The 20,089-nt window shown below is 40.9% G+C and overlaps 1 protein-coding gene across 1 annotated transcript; it reads right to left on the bottom strand.

Annotated features, from left to right (window-relative positions):
- Positions 1-1,021: 1,021 nt before the first annotated feature.
- Positions 1,022-19,084, bottom strand: CPB2 (carboxypeptidase B2). Its single transcript, XM_009812616.2, has 11 exons — positions 19,014-19,084; positions 15,048-15,123; positions 12,290-12,414; positions 12,090-12,198; positions 11,456-11,557; positions 10,795-10,899; positions 8,091-8,207; positions 7,015-7,105; positions 3,289-3,491; positions 1,334-1,418; positions 1,022-1,206 (listed from the first exon to the last, which is right to left on the bottom strand). Exons 1-11 carry the CDS (start codon positions 19,082-19,084, stop codon positions 1,022-1,024), a joined length of 1,269 nt encoding a protein of 422 aa, XP_009810918.1.
- Between the last annotated feature and the right edge of the window lie 1,005 nt (positions 19,085-20,089).

The following is a 20,089-nucleotide window of genomic DNA, read 5'->3' as shown; positions in this document are numbered from 1 at the left end:
AAGCGGCAGCGCCGCCATGTTGGGAGAGGGTGGGGAAGGCGGGCCGGCCGCCCCGGGCGGGAGCTGCCTGCCCGCCAGCCCGGCCCGCGCCTTTTCACGGGACTTCGGGCAGGCCGGCCCGTCGGTGGGTTGACCGGGAGCTCAGGGCATGCCCCAGGCGTTTGCCCGGACTCCGTGGGTTGGGCAGTCCAGTTTCTTGGCCTGGGCCGATCAGGATTGTGGGGATGATAAACAGTGTGGCTGAGGTGCAAGAAAGAATCAGAGAATGGCTTGGGTCCGAAAGGACCTTTAAGATCATCTAGTCCAACTTCTCTGTCAGGGGCAGGGACATCTTGCACTAGATCAGGTTGGTCAGAGCCCCGTCCAACCTGACCTTGAATGTTTCCAGGGTCTGGGCATCTACCACCTCTCTGGGCAAACTGTGCCAGTGTTCACCACCCTCATCGTAAAAAATTTTTTCCTTATGTCCAATCTAAACCTACCCTCTTCCAATCAAAAACCATTGCCCCTTGTCCTGTCGCTACAGGCCTTGGTATAAATTCTTCAGGCCTATTTTGTGCTGCACAAGCCCTTGGCCGCAAGATAAATAAACTTACACAGCTAGTTGTAGTGGAGGAGCCTGTAGGCAGCTCTCACTTGGCTATCAATGATTTGGCCACCTGTATGTCATTGCCTTTATCTAAATGTGCAGCAAGAAGTTCTCATGTGAGCATCCTTTCTGTTTGACATTGGAGATGATAAATAGGGTTGTTTTCTTGTAAGGAAATCCTGTAATAGCTCGAATGGGGTCTGCCCAGCATGCCACATGTCAGTCAGAGTAGTGGACTGAACTACCCTTGTAGGTATAGGTATGTAAGTATGGTTGAATAAAACTGATTGATGTATTCTGAAATGAAGTATAGGAGTTGCAGTTCGTTCTTTTTTTTTTTTGCCTATATGAAAACAATTGTAATAAAGCAGCAAAATTTTTTATTATTATTTGAGCTAAGTGCAATCATGCTGGAATACGTTATATTCAACATTACAAATTTTGAAGAATGTGTTGAGAAATCTCTTTCACAGCAGAAAGTGCTTCTAAGCAAGTTGGTTTAATTTCTTGTGGAGGAAGCAAAAATCCGTAAGTTCCGGTGTCCCGAAGCTCAATGGTAAAAGAATATTTAATGCCAAGATCGTAAGCCCAGTCATCTGAACCTCCAGGAGCTAAATCTATGTGAGGAAGGGAAAATAGGTAAGTTACCTGAAATCAGAACTTCAGTTTTCTGTTCAAAAGCTGTCTTTTGATACTAGCAATGATATGCTGTCATGCCCATTGTTGTAGTAAAGTCATACTTACAAATTGTTTGTGCACCAGCACCAAGTCTGTAAGTTTTCTTTGTTGTCCTCTTTATAGCTGTAGCTGCTTTCTTTGCCAGACTTTCCTGAAATTAAACAAAACATTATTAGCTTTATAGCCTTGTGATGATAGTTAATCTGTACTTTACTTACACTGTGCTCTGGATCTCGCATTAGTTAAATACTCTTATAAAAGGCTCTAGAAACCCCACAGAATGTGGTTAAAATTTTCAGCATGTGCCCATGCTACAGATTGCATTTCTGCTGTAGCTAGATAAAAAATATACATGGCACCTTACCACCACTTCAGGCAGCAAACTGTTGTCAAACCATTTGTTCCCACTTGTCTCATGTTTTTCCCTTTCCACCACAGTATTTAAGTCATTGCTGATTTTTGTAGTATTGACCAAAACAGCAGAAAAATGTTATCCTTGAGGGAATTCTACTCTTAAGCCCTGAAGATGACTTAAATGCCCAGCATTAGTGCATCTCTCTCTGCTTTACAGGGAAGGAGTCACAAATGCATTATTACTGTTCACTCACAACAAAGCATCTTTTTTTATTGCAGTATATAAAAGTTTGTTTCAGGAAATTAAACAGTAACCAAGATAGCATAAGAATATATGTTGTTTGGAGTTAGCTTGTTCTGTATTTACATTACTGGATTTTTTTTCATTTCTTCGTCTGAAGACACTGGCACTAGTTACCAATGGAAATGCTATATTGGACTGTCTGGGGTTTCGTTTAATGAAGTAGGATGCTTCCAATGCATTGATCGTGTACTTTTTACAGTCCTCTTATCTATGCAACATTCATTTTTTAAAATAAAATGTTTTTTAAACTAAGGTTTTTGAAAATAAAATATGTTAAGTGACATGGGAGATGCATGAAATTGAAAAGCGGTAAAAATGACAGCAGTGTGTGCAAATGTCAAGCCTGTATCTTTATAAACTCTCTTACTGTCTGTCCTTATGTCATATAGCATATGAAATGACCTGTCCACTTCAGACATGTGCTGTATTCCCATATGGCAAATCCCAAATCCTGCAAACCTGCTTTCTGGTCACCTTTAAATGATTTCTGCTCCTTTCTTACTGCTAGACAGGAGCCCTTGTTGCAAATAAAAGAATTTGTTGCCTCAGCGCTTGGAGCTTAGGAAACACCAAAAGTGGGCTAGGAAGTGCAGGAAAGGCACTTCCTTGCTGTAGGGAATTTTATGTCTTTACATAAGAAGAATATGACTAAGCTGTCCACCTACTCGTAGGACTTGATTACTCTGTGTTAGCAAATCCCATTTTAGCCTGGATATCCTTTCCAGATCCAGACAAACCCAGAGTTTTATGGTCAGTGGGAAAAAGCAGTGGCGACTTTTTCTGTTTTGAACTCTGCCTGTCTTCTAGGAGAGTTTTTACTGTGTGATTTGGTGGCTCAAGAATGTAAAATTCTACATGAGCAGGATATGTTTTCCATCCTACCATTAGGACCATTTTAAGTAAGTATCTCTAGCAAAAACCTTAATAAAAATAGCAAGTGTCCACCAGAATACCTCATTGCTTAGCTATGTGGAGGGTATTTTTCAGAGTTACACACCCAAGTAATTTCAGAGTTTGTGTAAACCATACAACATAATCAGGATTTTGCACAAATGTCTTTTCAAGGTGTCCAAAAAACCGAGACTCTGCTCTTTTAGCAGCATCTTCAGCATATCAGGGGTTGTTGGTGTGTTATCAATCTGAAATAAATATTTTCAATTTTCCGTAGTCTTCAGAAGAAGCTTGCTGACTTACACACTGCTAGACCAGCCCAGACTTCTTTAAGTTCTTAAGAACATCAAGAGAAATCTCATTTCCTAATTCTTGATCCTCAGAGCACTGTGACTCCCTTATTACAAGCCTAACCAAGCAGGGTAGGAAATTCTGAAATGAATGTGAAACTTGAGGAAATGGAGAGACTTACCAGCTCGTCATGGTCTTTGCTTTTGTCCATAGTGTAAGAATATGGAAACAATACCATCTGGGAGTAAGAGTGCATGGTTATGTAGGCTTTAATGATGTCTTTGTGATCTCTGACAAAGCGAGCCACTGCTTTCACTTCAGGCTCAGACTCTGGGTAAGGTCCACAGTATATCTCATGACATTCATAGGGAGATGCTCCTTCCCCTGTAACAAAAAAGCGCACGGTGTTACTCCTTAACTTCTTCCCTTCTGTATTTCTGTTCATTTAATGAAAGAGCAGAGCATGATGCTAATACACAAGAAATCGTGGACTCTGCCATGCTATTGAAAGAACTCTCATGCTTGTAGAAATCAGCGCGAGCCTATTAGGATTTCTCACCTACTATACCCTTGAAAAAAATTGGAGAAGGTGAAGGAAAAAAAATATTCAAAGGCTGGATAAAAAGTTTTAGAGGAGAGGCTGAATATGCTCCATTTAAATTAATCAAGAACAAGATTGTGAGGTCCCTCTTAAAATCTGAAGTACTGCAGGAAAAAGGCAGTTCTAAGTGCTTATTTAATCTCAGGGGAAAACAAACTGCCAATTGGAAGTCGAAGAAACACAAATCAAAATGGTGGTTTTTAGGAATGAGGAAAACTAGGCACTGGGACAAGTTACCGAGAAGACAACTAGAATTCACCATTTTTGCAATCTTCAGAATAAGACCAAATAACTTTCTGGAAGCAGCCAGGATCTTTAGTGTTAAATGTCAGCTCTTCATGTCTTAATAAATTTTGTGGATTTTCCCCTTTGCTACTCTTTGTAGTTCAAATGGACATTTTATTCTGAAATCTTATGCAGGAATAAAGCTCACTGAGTACTTTAACACCCACAAGACTTTCTTCATCCCTGGGCATTGGGACACTTTAACAGATGTCCATCTTCCAGAAATCAATAATGCGAGTTACATCTGCAGAGTAGCAGCCCTGTAGAAGCAACACAAGCTATTATCATACAGTACAAGAGAGAAGGAAACATCTTCTGGTACCAGTGATATCTAGGAAAGATCTATAGCAAGCCACAAAGTAGTGGGGAGCATATCTGGACCCGAAAAACACTTAAAAATTTTGAGAGAGATATATATGTTTTAGTTAATTAAAAGTTGCAAGGCTCCATACAGGTGTATTTGGGTGAAGTGTAGTTGTGGTAGACAGAAAGACGAGGTGATATGGTGTACCTGTCTGTCAATGTTAAGAATAAACCTGTATTTTCATGAATTCGACTGTTCCACAGATACTGCAATCCTCTTTATAATATCAATGGCTGAAAATAAATCCTCAGATGGCCTACACCCTTACATGACACAGCAGAAGAAGCAGAAATAATGTAGTGAAGAGAGCAGGCTGTGGGGGAGAAGTGGCGACAGAGACACAGAGTCTGGGAGATGCAGGAGGCTGGGAGGTCAGAAACAAGGGTACTGCGGCAGAGCAGGCTGTGGTATGCTTATGTTCTGGGATATACGTATAAGCCTTAATGTTTCTGAATCAAGGGTCATTTCACAGACAGTCCATGAAAATTCATGCACATGAAAACACAAACAATTCCTGGCATCTATGTGAAAACAAGCAAAAGTGGCAAAATGAGGATGTTAAATTTTACACTGTTCTGTTTTGCACAGAAGTGAGTACTGTCCAAGGAAAAAGGCAATGAAGAATCTGTTGGCTGGAAATCTTGGATGAACGTTCTGTCTGCTTTCCTAAATTCTTGATTATACTGAGGAAACCAGCTAAGGAAACGATACAGAAAATGTGGAGAAAAAATTAGTTCCACAGAGCAAATTCCAAGTTAGTGCATTGCTTTTAGTGGAGTAATTTTGCTTTTTATTGGTATAAAGGAAAAGCGTAAGGTATCAGTGCATTTAGTATATTTTGCTAAAATATACTTTGCTAAAATATACTTTGCTAAACCATGAAGGCTTTGCTCATAAAGTTCATAAAGGTGTTATCTGAGCAGCTGAAGAAGAACAGGTAAACATAGCAGTACATTTCTCATTAAATGTGTAGACCTAAAACCTGGAATTTTGCAGTGGCACAAAGTGTATTCACAAGCAAATGTGAAGCCAGTGGAAGTCTGAACATTTGGCACCCCTGACAAGAACTCTTCTCTGTTTGAAAGTGTGTGAGTAAAGATTAAATTGCAGGTTCCCATGAATTTGTGATAATTTCCCATGAACACAATTGTGTTATTGTATTCAATTGACACAGCTAATAATAATTACAACAGTATTGCAAAGTGATAAAGCTCCAGCTTGGTTCTTCTGAGGATCCTGTTGAACTCCTGGTGTTTCACACAGCTACAGCAATAATGGAGATTCTACAGTTAATATGTTATGGATCAAATCTGTTCAACCATTCCGATCAGTTGCTAATGTATTGGAATCAGTATAAACAATATTTTTATGCTAACTAAGAAAAACAGGATTTTGTTTTTCAGCATATAACTAAAAGAAGTAGAAACCTATGAAGATCCTTATGATCATCTGTTTAAGTTGTTATAAGCACCTGACTTCGGTGCTTAGATTCATCTGTACAGTTTTTTCTCTCCAATGACCCTGCAAGGTGCTGAGGCTTCTCTCTTCTATGTTTTCAACCATATCTAAGAGAGGAGCGTAGCATGGCTGAAAACAGTATGAATACTTCCCCAGTTACTCAACTAAGGTGTTGTGGTTTTGCCCTGTAAGAAGGTGTACATTTTGTCCAAAGACTGACTTAGAGAGGAAGCACTTTCTAATCTACCTGTATTCTTCTGCTCTTTGTACAGTAGAATCATTTCTCTGCTTCAGAAGTTGTTCACCACCAAAAGTGCTTGACAAGTTGAATGCACTACGTTACATAACCTTTCCCTGAAACTAGTATCTGTATCACATAGTTTTTTGTTGTTACTCCTTCAGAGTTCTCCAAGTTCTGTTTTTATGACGTATTTATACTGAATATCACTTTTAAATCTATGTATTTGGCCCCTATCTTCATAATTTTGTGCCTGGAAAAATGTATGCTTTTCTCCATTTCATAGCCATGGATGTTAAATAAACATCTTTATTCCCAGTTTAGCAATGGACTAAAGTGACTGAAAGTCATATAGGACATTAGTGTCAGTACTGAGTGAAGCCAGATCTGATCTGTAGGGTTAATTTTAAGATAGCTATTCTGCAGACTATTAAAAACCTGTCATGTACTAACATGCCTGCAGGTAACTAAATGTGATAAAGCCTTGACAACAAACACTGAGAACCAAAAAATCTTGGTCAGCTAGGCATTACTGAAGGATGACTGAGGTGAGCACTTCATACAACATGGTGGAGCATCTACTCAACTGGATGGTGCAACAGGCCTTGGGTGACATGGCAAAGGCCACCTCTTCCCTCTTTCTTCCTTCCCACCAACAGCCTACACCAGGTGTGTTATGGTGTGATGCAAGGGGCAGGATCCAGGGTCCTGGTCCCCCTCTCTCTTGTCATTGTGCTGGAAAGAGGTTAGTCCCCGGTGTGGCATCTGGGGAGGAAAAAGCCTGAGTCCCAACAAAAAGTGTCTCAAGTTGGTGAAGTGTTCACCGGTTCATAACAGATATTCAGCTGCATTTGTCTTGATATCAACTTTGTGAAATGGTAAATGAAAATGTTTTCAAAATAAAGAATTTTAAAGGCTAAAAGTGAGGCAGGGGTATAATAGGAAGGAAAGTATGTCATACCACACCAGTGCGCATCAAAATTCCTGTTCATGTCAGTACCGATGCACTTGCTGTTACCATGCGATGAGCGGCTCTTTCTCCACAGCCGATTCTATGGAAAGACACACAAGCCACATTCAGGGAAAAAGCTGAGAAAAGCCATGCACCATCGCACTGGTTAGTTAAATGTGACTTCCCACTTGTGCCTCTACAGGTCGTGCCAATGAAGAGGCAAAAGACAGAGGAAGATCATAAAACCACAATCCAATTGCCAGCGAGGCTGGATGATACAAGGAAATGTTGGGTAGAGTAAGAAGTGGTCACATTTTGTCTGATTTCAAAGGATGTGGACTGTGGAAGGAGGGGAGAAAACATACAGTTTGGCCAGGTATGTGAGTTTAGGAGTCCAAGTCCAACCTTTCTGTAGGCATTGCTGGCAGCATGTGCAAAATTGGAAGTTTGGTGTGCAGCTGTTGAGGTGTATATGCATAGTTATCCAAATGTGAGCAGAGCTGGGTTGAAGATTGAATGAGTAAAAGAGTGGAGGAGATTTTTTTTAACTTGAGTGAAGGATCTAAAAATCAAAGAACAATCTCAACGGCTTGGAATCTCCAACTGATAAATAAAATCCTGGACAAAAGACACCTGTTGTACCTTCATTTATCTGAAACAAAAAGTACTCAGAGAATGGGGCTACCTTGCAGGAGGAAGAAGGGAGTTACTGGCTGCGCTCTGTGTGATGCAGCACACTATTCAGCTTATGCTGGGTTGTGCCAGTATTTGTAACCTTGCTGCTGCAGGCTGACGCAGGCATTCCCTGACATCTGGAAGTATTAAAATCCCAGGATAAGAGTCTGTCGTTTGCAAATGCGTTTCCAGCAGCTTGAAAGACACAAAGGTACTGTGGGTCAAATGCCAATTAGTTGCAGTATTTGTTGTGGTTTAAATAGGACAGAGATGCAGAAATTCCAAGCACAGATTAAGAGTTTGGGGCATGCAGTTCTAGGACGGAAATTATGCCCTAAGCATGCACACTGATAGTTCCCATAAATAGCACATCAGTATGTTGCACAGCCTGTCAGAAAAGCTCTACGTACAGAGGGATGGCTCCACGTGTACTCATAGCCATCCACATTCATCACAGGCATGACGTAGAAATCAAAGTGCTCCAGAAGCGTTGTCATGGTCTGATCTCTCTCACGCATGCGGATTGCCTATAAAGCACAGGGGAAACTTATTAAAAGCATTTGTAATAGTGGTTTTGTTATCTTCCTAGAAAGGCACCTGATGGTGTATGTAAAATAATTGTGCAATATCAGACCAGTCTACCTTCTGATAGAGGCGCATCACATCACAGAAATTGCTAAATAGCAAAGGAGCTTTTTGGTTAGAAGTGCCAGGGAGAGGGGTAGGAATCAAACTGGTACAGTGGGTCAGATACACTGCACTCCTTTAATGGTAACGGGTGGTCATGAGATAGAGTTGAAGCCTATTAATAAGAAGGTCTGAGCTTTTGCTTCCTGTATAAATGACAGGAACCCTCCCTCCGACCCAAAATACCACAAAAGTAGCATAAAATAAAGCAAGCCCAAAAATAACAAGTAACATTTCAAATGGCTGCTGTGCTTTAACATTGTTTCTTCTGGTTGCATTACGAGTTCAATGCACTTGTATGCCAAGCGCCGGTAAGATCCACGTTGCTAATTTTGCCTCACAGCCTATTTTGAAGGCTTTAGTGATACCTAACCTGGTTGTTGGTCCACAACACAGGGATAAATTTTAACCAAGATAAGTGGTTTTGTTACTATTAGAATAGACTATGATGTCCTTAATCATATCTTTTTTTTTTTCTTTATGCCTTACTTAAACCACCTTCTTTCATTTTAAATTCTTCCTAGTTTTCCTCAGGCAATGGACTTTCTCTGACTAAATGAGAAATGTCAATCTTTCTACAATCTTAACAACAAAATTAAATGATAAAGAGTGGACCCATTATAAAGAATGCCTAGGATTTGCTAGAGAGAGCTAGTGATTTTAATGTGTGTGTGCAGACATGTGTTAGTGTCAGATTTTAAAATGTTACTTCATGAAGAGATAGAGAAATAAAATTTGAATTTAAAACATGTAAATTAGATCAAGGGCATGGAGAACCTAAATGTTCAGCTTGTTACTTCTGAAAAATGCTGCAGGGGCATGTCACTGGCAAAGTGACAGCACAGCTGGTAATTATTTGGAGCAGCATGAAAAGGGCAAATGCATTTCTCTCCAAGGGAACCTTGAAGGCTGGGATTATCAGTGGGTCACAAGGTACATTCAGCTGTATCTGTTCCTAACTCCTACAATCTCCTTTCAAATGTTACAGTCACTGAGGTTTTATAGTTGTGACTGAGGACAGGAATAAACACATTTTTTGTTATTATTATCATTATGATAATTTAGTTCATCACGGCCAAACCATAATTCATGTTTCAAGGACTCATCTATGTTGTTTCTCCGGCTACACTACTGGTGATTGCGAAGTCTCACTCTTATCTAGCTTATTTTTACTGTGAACTTTGCTTTTGTGAAAAAGTAGCAATAAATAATATCTCAGGACATTAACTGAGCAAGCTGGGCAGACTTGTCTGGGCCAGAAAGGCCTTAGGAGCCTTTTCCCGGTCCATGCTAGGAACTGGGCCAGCATCTCAGCAGAATGAGTTGAGCAGAGATGCCTTAAATTCAAAAAGACCAAGGCAACATATGTTAAGATCCAGGTGCAAACCATGGATGTTGTATCTTTTGGCGTACCTTTGTTCACTGTCCTGAGCGGTATAGATAGTAAAGATATTAAAGATCAGATGTGACCACTGGTCTGCAGCTGCACGTCAAGGCTGGTCGGGCTAAGCCCATACTACAGCCTCATCTCATCAGTGGTTTACTAGTTTCCATGGACTGGTACAATGCGTGTGGCTGGCAGTTGTTGGTCATGTTCTGGAGGTCTGAAATGAGGGTGTCTCTAGCAGGGATGATACCTTCAGAAGAAGGTGTCTTGTGTGGCCTCATTCTCTGAATGACGCAGATCCAGAAAAAAGCAGGAGCACAAATAGAAAATACAGAGGCAGGAGGCGGAGGAGCAGTAGCAGCAGACGCAGCAGCAGGTGACACATCACAGCAAGTGCTAAGTAGAGATTGCTGGTGTGCATGCTGGTGTGGAGCTATGCAATGCCTGGAGCTGGCAAGTGTGGGGTACCTATTGCTCTAGGAAGACACTTAGGGAAGAGCCAAGGGTTGTAGGACAGCTTGAGCTCGCTCTGGGTGTCCTCTGTTCTACGCCAGGCAGTGCCAGCTGGAGTAATACGGGTATGAGCCACCGTGTGCTGCGTGACCCAGAGCCAAGATCATTCCTTGGATCCATGTGGCAGTACAGACATAGCCCTAGTAGATTGCCAGATACTTGCTTTTCCTGGCATGCCCTCTACATCCCTGACTGTTCATAACTGTAAAAGTCTCTGTTGAATTTGCTGCACATACTTTGAAGTGTCTTTCATACTTGAGAATACATCAGAGCTCTTTTGCATTTGATCCATATGAGTTTCTGTCTCTCTTACACACAGACCCCTCCATCTACTGACACACACATACATGCATACACAGTCACTGCTACGTATGCAGCTTCAACATAAATCTCATGTGTTGGTGTTGTGGAAGTAAATGGATTAAGACTTTATGGAGCTTAGAGCGCAATTGGACAGAGAAGGTAAATGGAATCAAGATTTTTTGCTTTGCCTTGAAAATGGTAATCAGATGTGATTATCTACTCACATGGCCTATGAACCACAGGCAAAAAGCAGGAGAAATCCATTCTCTAGCGTGGATACCACAGTCAATCCATATGGCACTTTTGGATTTTTCCGGGCTTTTAGAAAGCTGACAAAAGAGAAATTGCATTAAAATGTCGCCATTGTAAAGTGTACCACAGAAAAGTGGAAGTGAAAAGGGTAACCAAGATGGAAGAAGAAGCACCTGTCTTGTAGGGAGAACTTAGACTGATCCTGGGCCAGGATACTACTATCAGTTACGTTTGCATACAGTCAGAGAGCCATATTCAGACTGCTTGCAGAAAGCTTGTAACATAGACACCAAGACTACAGCAAGACCTGAGGTCAAGTGAGTAGATCACCAACTATGCAGGGCAACAAACTAGACTAGCTTCATAGTCAACAGAGGAGGGTATCTACCGTGCCAGTATTTCATGCCTTTGGATGGTGGCCTAGATATGGTAACTTCTTTGTGACCCAACAAGGCACCTAAAGTGGTCAAACGCCTTTGCAAAAGTAATGCATCTTACTAGAAGAACTCTGGAGACTTCTAAAAACCACAGAAATATGCATAGAAGTATAGGTTTAGGAAAGTGTTCTGGCCAAACCCCATCACTTGCTTACATTAGTACATGGAAAGTTTTTGCAGTAAGTCACAGCTGTACCTTCAGAACATAAAGTGGTCGTTTTTCATATGATGATCCAATATATATTTTCTGGAGGAGGTCAGAATGGACTTTCACTACTTCTTCCATCCAATGATATATCTGCAAGGATGAAGTTAGTAAATAGATCTTCTTCCTATTGTTTTCCTTCATCCCTGAAAGTGGTCTAGACTTAAATTCTTTCTTCCTCCCAAAATCCTCTTTAGCTGATGGGAAAGAAAAACCAGCAATTCAGCCCACTTACCGCTTGCCTGACTCTAACTTCTCTTAAAACAAACAGTAAGACACAGTCACAACACAGTCTAAGTATAGCCCTGAAATTCCTCTTTAGTTCTATTTGGTTAAATTGCTATTAATTTCATGTTTTAAATATTTATATGTTGTATTGCGACTTCATTTTGCTTCTGTATTGTCTGCATTTGAGTGGCAGTTTGAGGCAACATACATATGAGAGATTTTGTCTGGTGTTTCTTTCTTTCTCTATGAAGGCATTACAGTAAATACAACTGTCAGTGGTTGAGCAACACAATGGTAATTATTTGCCTGTTGATGATTTCTTTCCCTATCTCCATTCTCAACCTGAGACAAATTTCGCCCCTTGAATCTACAGAGGATTACAACAAAAATGTCTTACTTCTTTCATTGAATGGTAGTTTTCATAATATGATGAAGATCTGCGTGGGTTGACTGTGTCATTGATAGTCTGTTTTTCAATAAGTCCTTGAACATCTCCCATCAAGACTCTGAACAACAAAGAAAGAACACAACCTCCTGTTAAATAAATGACAAACAACTTTACAGAAACATTCATGACAACAAATAATAAATACGTACTTGTGTTGGATGGTCAGTTGCCTTAACTGAGCTTTTATGCTATTTATGCTGGATGCCCTGACATAGAAATGGACTTCTCTGTTCTTCTTGATGTTTTCAACCACAACGGGTTGCCAGAGAAGGACCTGTAAAGTTTCCAAAAGCATTTTATTTTTTTTACTGAGGAAAGAAGAAATATCCTTGCTAACATTTAATAAGTATTTTGAAAAGAATCAAAGCGTATGTTTTCAATTTAAGAGACCAGTTGTAACAAGCAGTTTAATGTTCCCTGTGTTGTGTTACAGCATTGTGCTACTGCTGGAAATGAAACATATGTATTTAAGGAATGTTTATAATGACTTCTGCACATAAATTCATAAATCAGGAACAAAGACAGGAACATAACCTTTTCTGAGATAGTATTTCTAGTATAATAGATATGTTTAGCTGGTTATTATGTTACGTGTTTTGAAGTCTGCTGAGAGTTATTTTCCCTGAGGGTATTTGGAGAATTAATGAAGATCAGACCAGTCTTTGTAGTTATTGTATTCGCTGATGACTTTGATCACGAAGGAAATAAATGCCAGAAGGGGTTTGAATATAAGTCAAGTTGAAGCAGCAATACAGAGATTAGAAATGGGAGGAAAACAAGAAAATTAGATTCTTCTTGGTAAAATTAAATCTTTTACAATAATAAAATCAAAAGCCAACATATTCAGTAAAAGACTGAAACTTTAGAACCAATAATACCAAAAGATGTAGGGGTGACAGTAAGCAGAAAATTAGGCATGAATTTACAATATGAAAAAGGTCAACATAATTCTTGGATGCATTTTTGAAGACATACAGCATGGAGTCGCCAGACAATAGGGTTTATTTTTTCCCTTTCTGATGCAGTTGCACCAGGAATATTATATTCAACTTAGGCACCATGTTTCCAGGCATGTATCAGCCCTCAACTGTTTACCTCACTCATTTCTCAGAGAGAACGTATCTGCAAAATCATACTGAAAAGTCATCCATGCTTTTAATCAAGACTTTGGAGCAATAAATGGTAAAACGTTTGGCCCCTGTATATATTACTGTAATGTGCTATACAAATCACTGAGCTAGTCTAAGTGTAGCCATCTCAGACATTATTGGCAGGGTAGCGACAGCATCGCATGGCTCAGCATTGTTTGGAAAACCCATCCAAGAAGCAAGCTGGATGCTTAGCTCCCCAGCACTGATTTCCCTGTTGCCCTGGCTAGCCTGCTGTCTGCACTGATGTGCACCAGCTCAGATTTAGTTTCTCTTTGGTGCAGGCATTCTTCGCATTGAGAGTAAGGAAAACTAAGGAGCTCTGGATTGACACAGCTGAGGTGGCAGAGGAGCAATGAATGGGGGTAAATGGGAAACTTTGATGATGTATGTAATTATTGATCTCTTTACCCATCATCAGCAATGGTCAATACTGCCCCAGGGGCAGCTACAAAAGACTTTGTTGTAGGTGTTCCTGTGTCTGAGTCTTCCACTGGATGCTACATGCAATGTTTGTGTTGTAATAACAAAGCATTTCCTTTGTTTTAGGTTTTTGCTTTCCAACTTTTGCAGGAGTAGCACCTATAATTAGCCTGATAATTGTTCTTGTAAGTTGCTAGTTTTCAGTTGCTTCTTTTTTCTAGATTGTAACCATTAAAATCCATTGGGAGGTACTGTTTGTGTCTTCCCTTTCCCTTTCCCTTTCCCATTCCCTTTCCCTTTTCTTCTTATAACTTGCCCGATTTATAGTCATGGGGAAAAAATGGCCAGTTTATAACCTTTGAAAAGTGCTCAGTTTGCGTATTCATGTAAGTGACTTGGTAGAAACCACCGCATGCTCTCTCTACACTGAATGTACTGCAGTTGTTCTTCATGACTTCTTGGGGCTCCTGTGTTCAAGAAAGTGAAGAATGACAGTGGTGAGGAACAGATGGAGGAGGGGAGATTTATTTTGGTACAGCAAAGCAGATGGATATGTGAGTTGACTTGTGGAGGTAGAAAGGAGCAAGGAAGGTTATCAAGGTGTGTGAGAATTGAAGGGAAGGATCAGAAGATGCTAGTAGGGATAGCAGAAGACTAGTAGGATTTTGGGGTGGGCGTAAAATGAATAGGAGCTAAGAAAGACAGAGAAAGACTGGGCATAGGCACCATTAAAAGCTCTCAGTCATCTGAGACACATCCTCAATCATCCTATAAATTATGTTGGTTGAGGGAATGGTTACACCTTTGTTGCAGAGTGTTGGTTTCAAACTGGAGAGTGTGATTGGGCAAATGCTTTTGAAGAGGAAGAGATGCCTCATTTTAATTAAATACTTTATTCTTTAATGAAAGATAGAAATAATTTAAAAAAAAAAGTTTTGCTTAAGAGATTTTTATTTTCTAAATGCTGCCTTAAGAAAAATACCACAAAAATCCAGTCCTGATGTTCAAATCATATAGGTCAAGATTGCATTGGTTTAAAGTGCTGAAGTTCCCTAGCAAATGTATTTCTACTTGCTGTGTGTTGGTGCTTTGCCAATTGTGGAGTGTCTTAATACACAAAATCAATTGCAGAAACTACTATAATCTTGTGAAGGAGGGGTCTTCTGATGTAAATCAGAAGGTATTGGAGCAATGAAAACCAAGCGTTTTCTGAGTTGCTGTATTCGGACAAATGAAGGAAAGCGGGCTAAATCTTTCTCCAGGGGGGGAAATAGTATTAGTGCACTTCGGGGAAGAATTTGGCCTAGAGACCAGAGAGACAGAGGGATCTGTTTACCTCGGTGGTGTTCAGTAAATCCTGAAGGACTTCAACCTGTTTCTGTGTTTGTGGGAGAGCCCACAAAACTTCGTCCCTGAAAAACAAGGGTATTTTGTTAAAGCACAGGTACTTGGAACTACTCTAGGTCACACAAAAGTAGAGAAGCAGGCTCGGCCTTTCTCGTCTTCCCTGGCTTGGCTGCCGTGACCTCAGAGAAGATTCTATAGTGAAGATGCTGAGCCCTATTCCAGCCTCTGCTTCTTCCAATCAGTAAAATCTGTGAAAGAGGTGGTGCGGGGCTTTGGTAACCAATATCTACTGCTGGACTCTGTGATCGCTCCTGCAAGCTGGCACCAGCTAATATGGAGTGCTGGAGCACCAGTGGAAAACTAGCCTAGACCAGGAAGACAGCGCTCCTGTTCTCCCTTGAGTTTCTCGGTCTGAGTCACTGTTCAGCAGAGACATGAGCCCTCCCAGTCTGGCAAAAGCCAAACGTGATGTTCTGTAGATGTGCAGAGGCTCTTATCGTCATCATTCCTACTCCAGTTCAGTTTTTCTGATCTCCTCATTTCTGTCCCTCTGCCAGGTATGGTTTCAGTTCGTCCATACCACTGTCCTCCCCCTCCCTGCCTGGTAAATTATATTCCCCTTCTACTTGAAACCCATGGTCCAGACACGCTGTACATGAGAGATGGTGTTTCCCAGCTGCTCCATGCCTGACCCCACCATCGGTGACAGAAGTGAAATTCACTTTCTGGAAAGAAAGAATACTTTGCATTGTAAATCCAGACCTGATCTTCAGTGCCCTGCAAGCCATGTAGTTCAAAATTGCATTGGATAGATAATGAAAATAATTTGTGTGTGTAGAAGGAGGAGGCTCAGGAGAATGTCAGACCCCTATTTCCATTTTCTGGGCTGGAGTGGCTCTCGGCCCTCTAATTGTGTGGAGTTGGTGGCAGTGCATAACCCAGGTACTGTGGAAGTCCCTGCCAACCCTGTCTGCAAAGACTTTTCAGAACAGGAAACAGGCAGGGCTCTCAAAACTAGTGTTTTCAAGCTGCGTAACATGATTGTCACAACTCGTTGTTGTGACTGATTTCAAACTGAGGTCTGACAGCATCTGGCAACCAGGTGATTCATCTTTTCTACTTTTAGCCAGGCTCCAAGCAATCACTGTTGTTTCTCACGCAGAACCAACAATATGCCAGCCCTATTTTTGCCTCCAACCTCATTTGACAGAACATCAAAAAGCAATCAGGGATAGGCAGGGTTGGCAGTTTGCCTATTTCTTTAGGCAAGTGCACTCCAAAGTGTGTGTTTGGGGCTACTTTAAAAGTTAATTTGCCTTCTCGTTTCCAGGGAAGACTTTTCACCCCACCATTTGTTGCACAGATATTTCAGCTGAGTGTGATAAGTACTGGACAGGTGGTAGCTAGCAGCGATTCCTCTATAGCTCTTGTTGGTAGGACCTGAATACACTGAACAAGCTGATCCAAGTTCTGCCCTTGCTCTTGTAGTCAAGTTTAACAGGGGTAGTATTAACAGCCGAAATTGTAGTCGTTGGGCTTCTCAGTTCCTCTGCTTCAATTTCGCATTATACCCTCTTTCATCTGTCTTCTGCCCCAGTCCTTTTAGAAAACACCCAGACAAAAGCTCTAATTATTACCTTTATACCAATCTCAGAAACAACCCTCTGCCTCTTCCTGCCCTGCCTGCTGCCCTGGTATGGCTGAACATATTCATCTTGAACACACTTCTTTTCTTTAACTTTCTGTCCTCATGCCCTGCTTCCCTGGTTGCTCTTTGAGTTTGTCCTTAAAAGGATCCCTCTTATTCCCCTCCTCCAACTTTCTGCCAGGGTCCCACTGGACTTTATCACTGTTCCCCATCTCCTTTTCCTCTCCCTTTTACTTCTGGGTAAATAGAAGTCCAGCTGCCATCCCCACACTACAATGCTCAGGTCTTATCCTGTAGCTATGTCAGAGTGAGTGGGATGCTTTACAGTTCATTTTAGAAGGTTTTGATATCTTCATCTGAGCTAGTTATTCTCTTAATAAATAAACAGGCACTTTCAGGGCCCAGTTAACCTGAGCTAATTTGCTAAACTGTGCTAAACTGGAACGAATTGTAACCTAAATACACATATTTTTCTCCACTAGCTGTACAGGAAGGTGAAGGGGACTTGTTCCCATTCAGAACTGTGTAGAAATCCCAGGTAGTCAGATGAATCCCATTCAGGGACCCTGGCCACCATCTCACAGGTATACATAAATGAGTGCCGGCTCTCTGGAGGCATCTCAGTCTTTTCATCCTTCCTCTCCATTGCATTTCTCAGTCACTAGGAAGGTCGTCAGCATCACATATCACACAGGCCCACAAAAAAACCATGGATGTGTCTCTCTGTCCTCATAGCCTAGCTTAATTTAAACCTTGCATGTTCTTTCTGACTAACATCTCCAGCAGGAAGGCCTGCCTACTTGTCTCCGGCTGAATGTCTTACCCTGCGTCTAGCAGGTAGTGTCACTAGAGGAGTGCTGCCAGCATCTTCTCCTGTTCTCCTGGACCATGTAAGCTGTTCGTCTGCCTGGAGCACAGACGTCTGCCTGTGGCCTCTCTTTTCTCCCACCTTGCTGGCTCTCAAACAGCCTCCAGCCTTACCCTTTCCCTACAAGTGAGCTAGGTGTCTTTCCAGTCTTATCAGCAAGTCCAACAATGTTTGGTATTTTTCTTAGCAGTTCAGATGCAGCAATCACACTATAACCTTGCAAAGGGAAGCTTTAATACATGACGGTTAAACCCTCCAACACTAGCACTCAAATAAAAGTAAAAAGTCAGTTATAATATGTCACCTTTAAAATCTCATTATTATTTCAGCTATTTTCGTAACCGGGGCTGGGAGGGTTAGACTCATGCTTTCCAGTGGGAAATGCCATATTCTTCTGTAAGAGTCAGATATTTAAACATGAAATAAATGAACCTTCAAGTAGCACAGAGCAATATTGCTGCACTGAATTCACCTAAAAACATGTTTAACTGTCCCCCTACTTTAACCCTCACACTTCCATAGCAATCCACAACAAAATATGATTGCAACACAGATGGAGATGAAAGATCCTTTTTTTAAGGCATGAACTCAAGAGGTGTTCACCTGTCACAGGTCTGCCCACTGGCTTGTGGTGCGGAGTCGTAGAAGGGCTGTGAGACATAATTCACTAGTATTTGTGTAGATGTTTCAGTCCTGGGAGCAGGCTGTGTTTAATCATGATTCCTGTAGGTTGTTCATCTTGCTTAATATCACCACATGAGGGGCTTATCCTTTTAGTTCTACTATTAAAACATTTCAGGTTTTTAAAGCAGCTGTACATGTACAAAATAAAAGCACTTTGGCTGTCTTCATCTCTGACATATGTTCTCATGTTGTAACAAAGCATTTGGTTTCAGGGCATTTCTGAAGTTTATCGATACGTAACAATAAAGCTGCTTCTGAAACATTGTACAAATACCAAATGGTTATTCAAAAATGATTTATGACTGGGAAAACAATCATAAAAGCTACTTTAGAAAGAAAACAGATTGTTAGTACTTTCTGAAATGGTTTCTCTCTCTACCTTAAGAAGTAATTCATTTAAGGTCTTGTTTTAAGGCAAATGAAGCAAATTATTTTTTCCCATTATGTTTCAGAATGCCCTTTATTGGCATTCAAAAGCACTGAATGAACAGAATTGATTTGCACTTAGACCGAAAAGAATAGTTTTAATATGATTAAAAACATAGGATTTATGGATGCAAAGAAGACTTAGAATAATTTCATTTCCTCCACCATCTATATGTTAAATTGAACCACATATCCAATTACAAGAGCAATAAATAAATGTCAACCTTTGCCAAATGTTTTCTTCTGCAACTTTGAGTTATTTTTCTTCAATACTTTCCCTGTCCCACTCACCACACACTAAAAGCCTAGTAGCACCATCAGATATTTACCTTGGAAGAGTGAAGACATGCTTCTCTTGAATCCGGATAAATAGGGTAAAAAAGAGCAGGTAAAACTTCATCTTCACAGCATCCACAATGAAACCAAATGCAATTGGAAAGCCAAGGGTTCAGGACCCACATTATTGATTTCAAAAATGTTATTTAAAGAATGGTTAAAATTTAATACTCTCTCTCGCCTCAACCCCAAGCTCCTGGTGGCTAAGTCAATATGACAGAGCTCGCTGGGGAGGTCCTTCTCATATTAATGTCGCCCATCCACGAAAGGATAAGGTGCATTTTGGACATTTTCATATTGACAAGTCACTTAGTCATCTCAGCCTTTGTGTCATTTCATAATGCTACAAACCACAGACATAAGAAAGAACACCAAGCGCAAAGTTTTTGTGATCCTGTAGTATTTACGGAGGCCCATCAGCATGCTCTGCATTCAGCACTCCTATAGCACATCACAGCCAAGTGTGAAGGTGGGTGAGAAGAGTGGGAGTAAGGTAATTAAGTCCAAATGGAAAAATCCTGAGCAGGAAAGCTTATTTTGCTGGCATTTGCTTGCGGAGAATACAAGGAGCAAGTGGGACGTGATACTCTTGCTATTGAGGGCTGTTCCTCTAGTTCAGAATGGAACATATCGACTGGGTCTCCATCCTCCACAGCTGGCCTCTACCTCTTTGGTTAACACCCGACCCGTCCAAGGACTTCAGATTGCTTGTGTTGCTCCATGCCCTCTTTTCTGTGATGTTCTGACATACATGTATTTGCCACATGCCACACTGGGTTAGCTTTTCAAGAAAAAGTACCAGTGATTCTTCATCACATTATTATTAAGTTTTGCATGCCCCAAGATTTTCCTCCCATATTTCTATCCACGGTTGTCCAGACAGGACATGTTGAAAAGCTGAATGAATTTGACATGTCCAGAACAGATGATCTCCATATACGTTCTGTGCTTGAACAGTAAATTCAACTTGGCTGGGACACGGCAGGCTTAGTACGTGGTCCAAGTCCTCTTCTTCCATGCACCAACATAGCGGTTCAAGTCATGGCACAGGTTAGAGAAGACCCCATGG

This window comes from Gavia stellata, chromosome 1, assembly GCF_030936135.1.
Source record: "Gavia stellata isolate bGavSte3 chromosome 1, bGavSte3.hap2, whole genome shotgun sequence".
In the NCBI taxonomy this organism is placed as follows: domain Eukaryota; kingdom Metazoa; phylum Chordata; class Aves; order Gaviiformes; family Gaviidae; genus Gavia; species Gavia stellata.
This window is presented reverse-complemented; position numbering and strand designations above follow the sequence as displayed.

Coding starts and splice junctions, on each gene's coding strand:
- CPB2 (XM_009812616.2), bottom strand. CDS start 19,084: ATGAAGTTTTACCTGCTCTTTTTTACCCTATTTATCCGGATTCAAGAG. Junction 12,199..12,289: donor CAACTGACCATCCAACACAA/GTACGTATTTAT, acceptor TTTGTTGTTCAG/AGTCTTGATGGGAGATGTTC. Junction 8,208..10,794: donor GCCTGTGGTTCATAGGCCAT/GTGAGTAGATAA, acceptor TGTGCTTTATAG/GCAATCCGCATGCGTGAGAG.